Source organism: Apaloderma vittatum, unplaced genomic scaffold (assembly GCF_000703405.1).
Source record: "Apaloderma vittatum isolate BGI_N311 unplaced genomic scaffold, ASM70340v1 scaffold43202, whole genome shotgun sequence".
NCBI classification, from domain to species: domain Eukaryota; kingdom Metazoa; phylum Chordata; class Aves; order Trogoniformes; family Trogonidae; genus Apaloderma; species Apaloderma vittatum.
The window spans coordinates 801-14,321 of NW_009706076.1; the positions used below are offsets into that span (position 1 = coordinate 801).

Consider the following 13,521-nt stretch of genomic DNA (forward strand, 5'->3'; position numbering starts at 1 on the left):
AACGTAATGACTAGATATTTCATGACTTCTTTGTAATGGTTATAAATGTACTGATGACACTTTTGGGAATGCACTGGCTTTTTACACTGAGTTGTAAGAGTTCATTAATAAAAAGTAATTAATAATAGGTATAACCTCCTCCTAAGTGAAAGTCATAGTTTCTATAAGTTCACCTGGAAAGAAACTACTTACCTGTATCGTGTTGAAAGTAATATTAGAGAGAAATGTATTGCTTGCTGGAGAGAGGCAGTGAAATTTTATGAAGTAGGTGTCACTGCTAGTGTGCAAAACCTATTTAGGTAAAGGAGACTGTGAGATATGATAATTTGAGAACTTAACCTGCAGAATGAGAGCGTTTTTGCTGGCTGCTCTTTGTGATTAATGGAGAGAGTTTGAAGTCTTTTCCCAATTCCGTTCATGTGAGCATGTAGGCATTAATGTCTTCAGTTATTCTGAGTTCATGATAACAGCGGTCCTGGTGAAATGGTAGAGTGGTAGCCAGGATTTTCTTGACCCCTCTGGCAGAGAGATGTGCAGCCTGGCTGATGGAGCAGCAGAACAGTGTGAAGTGGTTTGTGGCATTTATTTTTTTTTAATCATTATTATTAGTTTTATTGGGAGGTTGGTTGTTTTTTTTATTGTGGATGTAGTTATACTAGCACAACCGCGCTCTTCTGGCAGTGGTTTGTTGCTGGTGGAGAGCGTAATGATTTGTTGCAGCAGTACAAACTGCAGCCTTACCATTATGCTTGAATAAGCATTAGAGTTGCCTTAAATGGGTTCAGGCATTTGAATTTTCTCCATTCCATGATGTAAATCAGCATTGTGGGTACCCGAATGCTTTATGCCTTAGTACGGCCAAAGTTCTTATTTCTCTTTCATGCTATCTATCAGATCTGATGCCTTCATTTATCCGTCACGGTCCAACCATTCCAAGACGAACTGATATCTGCCCTCCTGATTCAACTTCTTCTGCTTTTGCTTCTGGTGGAGATGGAATTGTTTCCAGAAACCAGAGTTTCCTTCGAACACCGGTGCAGAGGCCACCACACGAAATAGTAAGACGCGAAAGCAACAGACTGTCGGCGCCTTCCTATCTTACGAGAAGTTTAGCTGATGTCCCAAGAGAATATGGCTCTTCCTCCCAGTCCTTTTTAACAGAAGCCAATTCTGGTGTGGAAAATGGAGATGCTGGTCCCCGCTGTTACTACTACGATCATTTTTATGATGCCCAGAGGAGACGTCAGTTAAACGATCGCCTGCATGAGGACTACAGGTATTATGAACACACCAGTGATCTTTTCCAGAGGATGTCACAGAATCATGGGAGGCACACGTCAGGTAAGTGTTGATTGTTGCTTTTTTTTTTTTAAAAAAAAAAAAAACCCAAACGTTTTTGGTAGGACTTTAAAGTGCAGAGGTGTATCTGGATGATCAGGATCATGTTTTTAGGAGTTATGCTGTGTGGGACAGTGTTTCTTTTTAATGACATCTCTCTGATTAAGAACACTTCCTGTTCACATTTCTTAGAATTAAGAATTTGATCACCTATATCCAGAGAGGAGAAGTACACTTAAACCAGGATTTATTTATGAAGTAAATGGGGTAAGGCTGAGCAAGGTTTTGTTTTTAGTGCCAAGTGTACGTGCACCTCCTCTACACATAGCTGAATCAGTTGCTAGCTAGCAAGGAATTTTATTCATTAGGGGACATCGTCTGCTTCCATGATGTAGAGAATAACCAACAGAGAATAACCTAAATTACAACATTGCCGTTCTATTGTTATTATTGTATTTTAACTATCATTGGGTATCACTTAATTTTATTGTGTTAATTTGACCTCAATCATTAAAATAATTATTATAAACAGTCAAAGGGAGGAATGACTGCTGTGTGTAATTAGCAAATTGGCATATAGTTAGTGCTGAAATTAATTTCCTAGTCCTTGACTCTTTTTTTTTTTTTCCATTAGTTCATAACATTGTATGTAAACATGCTTGTTTTCCTCCTCAAATTCATTGGAACTTGTCTTTGTCTTCTAAAGGAACAACAGCACAAAAAGGAAGAATCCCTTAAATACTACTTTTTTGAAATATTTGATTCTGTCAGTGATGACGCGGAAGAATATTTTTTTGGTGCAGTGTGCGCTTGTGAATCTATTGGTGGAATAAAAAGTCTGAGATTACAATATTGGCCATAGAAAGGTGACCATAAAAGTAGTTAATTGGGCTGTGTTTGAGCACCGTATATACCATGAAAAGTACATTTGAGGAGGATTTTAAAACAAGCATTTTGAATCTGTAAATAACGTTACCTTCAGTATGAAATACATTGTCACTTCATCTTTACTTGTAGTCCGTAAGCGAAATAGTAAGTAGTCTCTAGTTAAATTAGGTCTAGAAGAATAAATCTTCCAGGAAGACATCCACGTTTAAAACTGCTGACCTTATGTGTGGAATTACATCCTGAGAGTGCTCAGTGGGCTCTTCTGCTACAGAAACATTGTGGTGAAAAGCGACAGAAAAGTAACGCTGGTGTTACTGCTGTCAGCCAGTAAATTTCGAAATACTGAGTTTTAAGACTTTCTACTTTAAGCTTTGTTCATTTTGCTGAAAGCAAAAAAACCTAGAGTTTGTTTGGAAGCCTTCCATCCCTGTCAGTTGTTGTTCAGCCGACAGTCATTAAACATTTACCTGATCCAGATAACGAGTTACCTGTGAGTGTGCGCTGGGACATGGTTGGGAGGTGAGGCAAGAGGGGAGGATTTCATAAACCAATCCATCAATTCAACGTTTATAGTTACTACAGTGACTGTGTGTGCTGAGAAAGACTTCAAAAACGGTACTGCTGCTTTGTGGAACTGCAACAAAAGTTAGGTGGAAATGGAGCTCCAGCTATTAATTTAAAAGTTGGACAGATCAAACTCTGCTTTCACGATGACCTAAAAGTAGGGCTTTACAGCTGTGTGTTTCTCAATTGTGGTGACACAGATTACTTTCTGAAAAGGCTTTTTCTTCCCCTGGTTTATCTACATGATCACTTAGCCACTGGAAATCATAGAGGAGCTGCTGATGTTTGTTTGGTGTCTGTCATACACTCTCATGTTCTTACATTTAATAGTTTGAACAAATCCTACACGTATTTTGTAAAGGATGAACATTAAGTCTCATGAATTCACAGGGAGAGACAAAAAAAGGCGAGCCTTTTGTCTGCCAAAGTGTTTCCCTTTTCCTGTATTTTTTTAATTCCATGTCAGCATGGAATGTGAACTCTTAAATTCCTTTCAGTTTTCACTGCAGTAAGAATATTGACCTATGTCCTTAACTTTTGTACATGTTTTCAAGAATTATTGTTACTTTTTCTCAAAAAAGAATTATATGGCCAAAAATCAGAAAGCCTTAGATTTTCTTACTTCTTCCGTCTTACCATTAAGCTGCTGTTTATTTGAACCATCCATTCTCTTCAAACCTTCATTGTTTCCCTTGAGCTACACCAATCTTTCTGTAATTCTAGTTCCTTTTCTCCTACATTTCCAGAATACTGTGGCTGGGCTTTTACTTCCATTACCTTTGTCTAAATGCATTTGCATTGTTGTTTCTACATATTTCACCTAATCAGAATTCTTCAATTCATCAAGATAATTGATGACGAAATTGCCAGATACCTTCAGTTTATTAGCTCAAACCTGTAAATGCTGCCTTTTCCTCCTCTGCCACCCTCCCTTAGAAGGCCCCCTTAGTCGGTTCTGTTGTGGTTTGGGTTGATGGCTCCAGAAACGTTGCCCGAGGAACTCAAGGTGTACTTGCTGGTGGCGAGTGATATTTCCTTTGGCATTGGTTACAAACAAGATGACTTTTGAGAAGCAGTGGTCTGGAAGTGAAGAGCTGCAGGTGGATTTCAGCTTTCACTCAGAAAGAAAGATTCTCCTTTTCATAATTTGGAGATAAGTTAGAAATGTTTCCTTAGCAAGATCTTCATGCTCAGAGTATTCAGCCAAGTATTTAACAAAGTCGCACGATTTTTCAGCCATGGATGGTGACAACATTGTTCTTTCATAGGCATTTCTCCTTGAAGTCATGTTTTCTCTCTCGTTATGATTCAGTTCTACCATGTCCTCCTTTCCTAATTTTCATTACATTTGCTTTTAATTAGCAATCTAATTAAATGTCTTCAGTTTTGCTGAAAAATGTCTTCAGTTGAGCTCTTTCCTAGTTTTGTACGTTTAGCTACCTCTGTGGCATTTCTTAATTTTTTTTAATTTTTTTTTTAAGTGTCCGTTTCAAACTTGATTCTAAGAGACTTTACCTGTCTTTCCTCGACATCTCTTTCCTCTCTTCTAGGTTAAAGGTTTGGGGAGGTCTGTGGTTGAAGTTATATCTACAGTATAGATTGGAACTAACTTGTAACCAAGACCTCAGAGTTATTTGTACCTCTTTGAGCGGTAAGCTGAAAAATTCTTATGTGTATATGAAAATTGCTGAGATTAAAATCGGAGTGTAAAGGGACTTTCTGGTGGTGGATTGTAAGCAGTTGATGATGTCAGTGGTGAAAGGCTATTAATCCTGTAAACAGAGAATCTAGTGTGCTTTACCCCTTAAAAATTGCAAAGTAGTGTTCACGTTTAGTGTGAGAGCAAAATAAAGAAATACATATTATTAAGGGAAGCCTGTTGTAGCTAAAGTAGCAGAGCTTTTCTTTTTAGGTGTGTGCACTTCACTCGTTTTTTAAACAAATGGCAGTTCCTGCCACTCTTTTGTGCTGATTTTGCAGTAAGTTCTTTGTAGCAAACTTCTAAGCGTTCTAAGTTGCTTCCTGTCATTTCCTATTTGTGAATTTAGTGCTTACTCGGAATGTCCCGTCCTCTCTACCAGATGAGGTACTCGAGCTCAGGAAGTGTCTTCCGATGCTTTGAAATGGGTTGGGAAGGCCCAGAACCTGCAGTCTTCTCTAAACGGGATAGTTATTGGAACTTTTTTGCTGTTTTATTATTACTTACTCCCTTAAAATTAAACAGTTTGTTCATCTTCTCTTCCTGTTCTTCACCCTGGTTTGATGCGGGGAAGGGAGAGGATTTTGGCATTCTGAAAAAAGGCTCTCAAAACGATTGGCCTAATTAAAGACAGATACGAGGGCCTTTTGTACGGCTAGATTTGTTCTTCAACACTTTTGAATTCAGTTGAAGCTAGTTACGAGGAGGTCACAGGCTCTGAAACTGCTCTGCCCACATCAGCACCGTAATAAACAAAGTGAGACTTTATCTTTGATGGTTTTGTTCTTTTCCTTTTTTGATGGACTGCTCGGGTGATAGGACTTTCCTCCTGTGCTTTCTACTAGGTAGACTGAGGAACTGCCCTTTGCTGGCCTTTACAGTTTTCTTTGTTCCATACTGATGGAACAAACCAAGCAGAGCTTCCTTGATTGAAGAAGGTGGTGTATGTTTTTCACGTCTGTGACGTTATTAGCTTAGGATGAGATTTAAGAGAAGAACATTCAATAAAGGAACTCCTTGCGCTGATATTTTACAGTGTGCTGGAACATGGTGGAGAAAGTTAAAGGTTGGGTTCTGTTATTAGGATGCTCTGTTGAAGATGTTGAGAATATAGGGCCTTACTTAAAACTTGTAATATTTTAAATCGTGTTAACACTAGCAGTAAGTGATTGCTGTTCCTTTGCAATTTCCTTTTTTTCTGAAGTGTTGAGAAATACACAGTGAGACTCGTAAGCAAGCAAACTGTGTTGAACGAGGTTTTCCTTCACTTTTTGAAACAGCGTAAAACGCCTTCTGGCCTAGTTGACAATTAATTCAAGACCTGAATCTGGAGACATGTTTTTTTCCAAGAGAATTAAAAAGCAAAGCACAGATAACATTCAGTGTTGATGTTCCTTAAAAGCTGAACCAATAACTACCCCAAACATACAGCATTATGAAACAGAATCAAACACATGCTGTTAAGAAACCGAATTGACAGATGAAACTAGACAAGAGTTTAGTCTAAGTAAGTCTAGTCTAATCTAGTTGAGACTGAAGAGGCAACCTGAAAACTGTTGACCATTCCTGAAGATTTGATAGTGACACTTGGGATTCTATGAATAACAGTGCTCATCTTTAGACAGGGGAAAGCAGAGTTTTAACATTTGGAAAACAGAGATAGTTTAAATAGCTCTATTCCTTGGGGAATCAGAAAGAGTGATGATTTCTGTCTTGGTATAGATAAAACTAGTATAGATATAGAGAAAACCAGAGTAGTTACAGTGAACTGGTTCAACTAGTCTGATTTTGCTTATCCTGTGGTAGAGGAATCCCCAGCAATAAAGAGCGCAGGTTTTAAACCAGATGTTTTGATAAAAATGGTTCAAGTTGTAAGTTTGAGGGTTCTTTGTAGTTTGCAATGTGTTGTGTTAATCTACAGGATTCAGAGAACATCCTCAGTGTGTGCGGTAAAGGCCAGTGTGAAAACGCTTTAAGCCGTTAGCTTACCTGCAACTTAAACGCAGGAGAGTGTCGTACTTTGATGATGTGGCACAGAAAGGCAGTCTTCACAGAAGACAGTTTTAGGCCTTCGTTGGTTTATACTGGAAGAGATCATGTACGATTTTAACTCTTCCAAGCATTGTTCAGTCTTATTATTGATACTTACAAGTGTGTATATATGCATGACAGTAAATTTTCATCTTCCCTGATTGTTAAAAATCATGGGAGGAGCTGTTTCTCTTACATATGTATCCGCTCTCCCTTGAAGTTTTTTAAGGAAGACCAACATATAATTTCTTTTTATCTCTAGTAACTCCAGTTTTATCGACGAGTATCTAAATTGTACTAATTGCCAATTGGAATTCCATAGTGGGGTGATGGTTGTAAGACGCTATCAGTATTACCTAACCTCTTAAAACTTCTAGCACGCAGATTATTTCAGTATGATCTGTGATTTGAAGGGGAAGAATGCATGTTAAGACTATACCTGACAGTCTACAACCCGAAGTGTTGGGCAACCATCAGTTTATAAATCTGGCCTTTGATTTCATGATCAGAGCTTGTTAGTTGTAGCGACTTGGAACACTGTCCAGACCTGGGAATTGATATAGCTGTGTAAGTTTATCTTAATGGTGTAGAGCTCTGCTCCTTCATGTATAAAGTTAGAGTAGCAGAAAGAATGTATAATGTACTTGTGGCCTGGTATTGTTGTTCTTTGCATCTTGGAAATTTTAAAAAAATTTAAGTTGACATAGGGAGAAACCACTTAGCTAGAATTAAATGATTGTGCAAACACAGAACTGCCAGTGTTGCTTTTCCGTTGGGCGCAGCATTGCCTTTTAACCTGCTTTCTAGGTGACTTCCCTACATAATCTGGATTTTGGCTTTCCTCCCTGAGTCTTTGTCCCAGTCTTCTCAGGCTTTTTTATGAAAAGACACAATGTTGTGTGAAGAGAAGTTCTGATGCAGAGCGTGGCTTATGCAGCTTTTGATAACAACTTCCAAATGTTAGAAAGCATTAAGCTTTACCCCTAAGAAAATATATATTTGCTGCTGGAATCATGCTAGAATTTAAGGAGAAGGAACTGTAACAAAAATACAAGCTTTTGCTGGTTTTAACACTAAACACAAAAATATGTTTCTGCCTTTGTGAAAGTTCTTTGCACGAGTCAAATCTGCGTGTCAGTTCTTCTGGTGCTGGTGATTTAATAGTCACTGTTGATCTGTAAGTGAAATTACAACACAGCAGGCCAGTTAATTGGAGAAAACACTGAATTTGTTTATCCGAAGTGCAGTATTTTCAAGAAGCTTAAATGTTTATGTTTTGCCATTGGAATGAAAACAAAACCAGTGACATAACTGCAGCTAGGATCTGAAATAACTTTCCTGCCCCAGTACTGCTAAAGGTCAGGGAGGCTCCAGGATGTTTCTTCTCACTGGAAGTAAAGGTCTGGGTTGCTTAATCCAGATGAGAGATGGGAGCTGTCACATGAACCCAATCATCCACTCTCCTTTCTAAAGCTAACAAATAGGTAAGTAGTGCAACAGGAGGAAATAGCTTTAAGGCCAAATAGTTCAGAACGTGAAAAGGCTGGAAAAAGATTTGTAGATGAGCACAAATGTTTTTAAAGAGAAGTACTAGGGAGGAAGTTTTGGACATTTTATTTTTTATTTATTCAGTTGCTTTGAAGCCTTCCCATTACTTTCTGGTGGATGACTGCTCTCTTGAACAAGAAGGACAGCGCATCCGATTTTCAGTCTATGTCATTTTATATGTAAACTAGTGCTTAAAATAGATGATGTCCCTTTGCTAGTGTGCTGTGTTGCGTATGTGTTGTTGAAAAGGGCTGTTGCTTTTGTCAGAAAACAGGAGTATGCAATTGCCTGAGAAACCTAACAATTTTGCTGCTGCTTCAGTATGGCTGTTGTCTTTTTGAGTTCATGACCGCACCCGAAACCTCTCTTTAATGGTAATCTTTAGATGAGATAGACTTTCCCTTCCACTCTCAAAAAGCAGTCACACAAAAACGTTGTTTTTGTAAACTGGGGGGAAAGGGGTCTATTCCTCAGAAATGTGGTGCTTGTGGTGGAGCCACTTTCTGGCTTCAAAGCAATTGAAAAAAGTGGCTCCTTTGCTATTTCCAGCTCTGGGAAATAACAACACACAAAGTGGTGAATACTGTGATTGAATAGATGCGTTTGACTGTGGGACGAAAAGATAATGGGAATTTCTTTGAAGCCAGTGATTGTTTAACTGTAGAACTGTGGGTAGCTGAAGGTAACTACTTGAACGGATTAAAAGAAGAGTCAAATTTGGGCCACCATGCCAAGTAGTAGTAGTAGTAGTCTTCCAAAGAATGGAAAGAGACCTGCAAAATTCTTCATTATGTCACCTGGTTTTTGTAGTTGGGGCTTTGGAGTTGGTTTGTTGTTTTTTTCTTTTAGTTTTCTGAAATTATTTCAGCTGGTTTCCTGAGTATCCATAGTATACAGAGGGAAGGAAAAGCTTAAATTAAATTTCCGTTTCTTCAGGACATCTCTTAGCACCCAGCATGCTAATTTTTAAAATGTAAAAGCTGTGTGGATGTTAAAACAAATCATGTGTTGTAAAATGCTAGTAAACGGTCTCTTAAATCAGCTATTTAGTGATAAATCCTAGATGTGCTGTATTTCTAGGGCAGAGGTGGGAACTTAAGCAACTGCTGATTCCTGCCAGCTTTTCTACTGCCAATCCACCTAACCTAGGCTTTAGTTCTCTTGCTGGAGAAGCCTTCCCCAAGCACAGCCCCCATCACCAAGAAAAGCTGGAAATGACTTTTTTGGTTGTTGTTTCATGTGCCTCTTCAGCATTACAGAACACAGGTGCTCAGCTTTAGAGAAGAGCACAACACAGAGAAGCCGATGCAGAGCCCGCTAGACAACGGAACTTCCAAGATCCGTGGGAGGGAGGAAAGGGAGGGGAGAGGGATGAGGAGATTTTGTGACTCGCTCTCAACAAAAAGTCTCTAAATCTTGCCTGGCTGACCCACCCACAGTGCACGTTAACTAGCTGGTCTAACAAGCAAAGGCGACGTGGTAATGGCTGCCTCGCAGGATATCTGTGTTTGGCGAAGGGCTTGGGCAAGATCCGGTTGGATCCTGCTTTTCTGTTTTCTCTTGGTGCTGGTGACACTTTTTTGGCCGTGGTTGCACACACTTCGGTATGATGGTCAGCGCAGGGTAGTGCTAACCTTACCTGTCCCTCCACTCGTGGTTTACCTGGTCCTGTTAACTGTTCTCAGCTGGTTAATCTGAAAAGCTTCGTTGGTGCTGAATGATTTTTTTCTAGTTGCAATTTTTGGCAGTGACTAGAAAAAAAAAAGATAGCTGTGGGGTTTTTGTAGGTGAATAGTTTTGATGCAGCTGCTGTATTAATAGAAGCTCATTTATTTAAAGCTTTACTGTTTGTAATCTTAACGTCGGCTCTCTCTGCTCAGCAAATCAAGACTAATAACAGCTTCATCTATATTCTCTGTGCTGTGATATGTCTGTAATTGAGACAGCGAGGATGCCTTAACTGTCCCTGAATGAAGCTGTCTAGCAAGTTGGAGGGGAGCGAAACAAATGAGACTTAAAAGGGAATAGGCGCTTTCACTTGATCATGCTATTTTTACCAATGTGCAAGTGCACGTGCTATAAACGCTGTGGTATTGTTCAGAGAGTGCTGCTTGTGGGGAGTGGGGGGGGGTTGACTTTGTACGTAATGCTGGTTTGGGATGTTATCAGTTCAGCTAAATGTTGTTTTCCTTTTTCTTTTTTATTTTTTTAGGCATCGGTAGAGTTGCTGCTACATCTCTAGGAAACTTAACAAATCATAGTTCTGAAGATTTACCTCTTCCTCCAGGCTGGTCAGTGGACTGGACTATTAGAGGAAGGAAATACTATATAGATCATAACACTAATACGACTCACTGGAGCCACCCCCTCGAGCGGGAGGGACTGCCTCCGGGCTGGGAGAGGGTCGAGTCAGCCGAGTTCGGGGTGTATTATGTAGATCACATCTGTAAGAGAGCTCAATATAAACATCCTTGTGCTCCCAGGTAGGACATCCACCTCCTCTTCTGTGATTGTTTTTTTTTTTTCTTAATCCAGTTAAGAAAGTGAAACTGTTTTTGTCTCGTATGTAACATGCCAAAAACTTGTTATTTTTAGAAGTGAGCTTTCCTGGTTCTTGACTGCGATTGCTAGAAGACATTGTAATTGTTAGGGTTTTGTCGTCTGTTGCTGTCTTAAGTTTGGAAACAGGATATTGTTCCAAACTCTCTAAAGCAAAGCAGCTATTCTCTTCAACTGTCAGTGAAACAGCAAAGTGGCTGAGAACAGAATTGAGTTGCAGACTGAAAAGAAACTTGATATGATGTTCCAGGAGACTGAACAAATAGCACATACCACCTGAAACACCAACTAAGTCTCGCCTAGAATGTAAATAATTATTTCAGCTACTTGTAATTTAAAGGTGAAATAAAGTTAATTTCTGCTTAATCTGTTTCGCTGCTGCCCAGGAAGAGAAGATTCTGTAATGTGTGGCACAAAATGTAAATGTATGAGAATGTTCTTTGTTATAAATGGAGTCATTCTTACCAGCTCTTGCCCAAACACATTTGTTCTAGTGTACTAAATGATGGTTTATTTGGCTGAATCAGTGCTTCACTTTTTAATGTTTTAAAAACAGATGCAGTTTTTTGTTCTGCTTCAGCACCCAGGTAGCAAGCAGGAGGCGAGTCCTGCTGAAGCCGTGCTGCGATTCCTGCTAAAGCCGTGCTCCACATACGGTTGCACTGTTGACTCTGTGTGCGTAAAATCTCTGTATTAACATTTCCAATTCAGTGTTAACGGACTTGATCTTCCTTTTCGCAGCGTTCCCCGTTATGACCAGCCTCCCCCGGTGACTTACCAGCCCCAGCAAGCGGAGAGAAGCCAGCCTCTCCTCGTCCCTGCAAACCCCTACCACACCGCCGAGATTCCTGACTGGCTGCAGGTCTACGCCAGGGCTCCCGTCAAGTGAGTTGAGTTTTGCTTGTTGGGATGCTTTTTGTGTTTGGTTTTGTGGGGTTTTTTTCTCTCTGCATCTCACACTGCATGTGCATCGCTGAGAAGGAGAGTAAATGAATTTCCATGACTGAAAGTAGGAACTTCAGGTGGTATCAATGTCTTAAGTGCTGACGGTGCACGAGGAGGTTGCTTTGTGTTAGGCTTTAGTCTGCTTTGTGTTAGGAGTTACTTAAAATCATCCCGGTGCTTCTTGCAGGTCACGCGTCGCCTATCAACGTCACAGAGTTGAGGGTGTGATTCACTTGCAGTGTATTTGTGGGAGCAGGACCACGTGCTTACAAAATATGTGAAATATTTTTAGGGTGTTCCCTCCTTAATGTGCCTCCGACTCCTTTTTAGAAAAAACATACGAATGTTCCTTGACAGTTAAGAAATTTGAATGCAGGCTGGAATCTCTGTTTCTATTCAAGAGCTCTGATGAAAAACTAAGCAGTAGTAAAATGTCATTTTTTCAAAGAAATGATGCGGTAGAAGCAGGGAGCTTCCTTGGAGGAAAGATTTGAGTCAATATAATGTAACAAATAATGTTTCCTAGTGGGTACAGTTCTGCAGAAGAGTAACACTAAATAGAAAAGCATCAAAAAAATCTATTAATAATTATGAAATTGTACTCTTTCAGAAGGAGAATGAGGAGAAACTTAAGTTTTACAGCAGCGAGCACATCAGTCTGTAACTGCAGATTCAGACAGTGTGTGATATTCAGTGACTTACACTAAAAAAATCCTCTTTTTTTTTCTTTTTTTTTTTAGTTGCTTCTAGTAAACTTCGTTTCAATGAGGTTTATTACTTCCTGAAGCTACTGGGCATGCCAGCATGCCCCTAAAGATTTAAATTGGAATAAAATCCACCAGTACACTTGTGCATCGGGGCATGCTAAGTTCCTGTCACCTATGGGAGGATTTGTTTACTAGAAATACATCCAGGTTTTGGCTGCAGCTGCATTTCCTTATTTAGGCCCGTAGCACATCCGGACAGTATAGGTTTAAATATTTCAACCGGTGTTGTGTGAACTCTTGTTGATCTTTCTCTTGAAACTTGAGAAACAAATTTAAGAAAATGTGAACAATTTAAGATTATTGGGGATTTTCTTATGTCTAGTAGGCTGAGACAAATTTAAAAAAAAAAATATCAAAACCTAAATAATTTAATTAATCCAAGCTGTTTGACTAGAATTTGCACTGTTCAGAGGAATCAAAAATCATGTGTTTTTCAGGATGCTCTTAGCCTTCTGTTACAGTAGTGCTGGTGGTAAGAGAAATATCGTCATAATTCCAAAACACTTCTGTGAAGAAGTAAAATCTGGTTTCGGCTAATATTACATTGGAAAAGGGTGGAAGAGTGGCAGCAGCTTGGCCCGGTGACACCCTGAGGAGTTCTTAAGGGAATTAAGTTTATTAAAATCAAGATCACTTCTATATATTTTCAGTGTAGTTTTAATGATAAACTTCTTCTGTGTTGCCAAAGCGACTGGCTTACAGCTTGTTGGAAACCTCTAGTAGTGCTTGTTAAGTTCTTCGATAGTATTGTCCAAAAACTGAGTAGGAGAAATGTTACTGGCCCAAAAATTAAAATAAGGGGGCAAAACAATTTCTGCCATTTACAATTTACTGTAAAAACCTGTTATCAGAGTGTTGCACTGAAAACGTGATATATTTTGCTACAATTTGTTAATTACACCTGATGCTGTAGCTTGATTTAGTTGAGTAACGGCCAGTTGTTTTTGTTGAGAAGAGTAGGCAATGATAGCAAAAATAGATAATGTCAGCTTTTGTTTCACTGAGCTTCTCTGAAGGAGCAGAGTTCTGGACAAGAGCGTAGTGGGTGTCAGCTGTAATGCTTCCCTGCATTAGAGAAAAACAGTCAAACCGTGAAGTGATTTGGCTCACGACACAGTGAAGAGGCTTTGGTGTCTCATTATAACTTGAGGTTATGAAATTCAACCAGGGCAAGTGTAGAGT

At 39.4% G+C, this 13,521-nt stretch overlaps 1 protein-coding gene across 1 annotated transcript; it reads left to right on the top strand.

The window, feature by feature from the left end:
- Positions 1-896: 896 nt before the first annotated feature.
- On the top strand, positions 897-11,516 carry SAV1 (salvador family WW domain containing protein 1). The gene is made up of 3 exons (XM_009865640.1): positions 897-1,341; positions 10,281-10,551; positions 11,369-11,516. The coding sequence occupies exons 1-3, from the start codon at positions 900-902 to the stop codon at positions 11,514-11,516; spliced, it is 861 nt and encodes a 286-aa protein (XP_009863942.1). The 5' UTR covers positions 897-899.
- The last annotated feature ends 2,005 nt before the right edge of the window (positions 11,517-13,521 follow it).

Bases quoted from the DNA above. Each gene is read 5' to 3' on its own strand.
- SAV1 (XM_009865640.1), top strand. From the start codon at position 900: ATGCCTTCATTTATCCGTCACGGTCCAACCATTCCAAGACGAACTGAT. The intron at 1,342-10,280 runs GTAAGTGTTGAT...TTATTTTTTTAG, and splicing joins TCATGGGAGGCACACGTCAG to GCATCGGTAGAGTTGCTGCT. The intron at 10,552-11,368 runs GTAGGACATCCA...TCCTTTTCGCAG, and splicing joins AAACATCCTTGTGCTCCCAG to CGTTCCCCGTTATGACCAGC.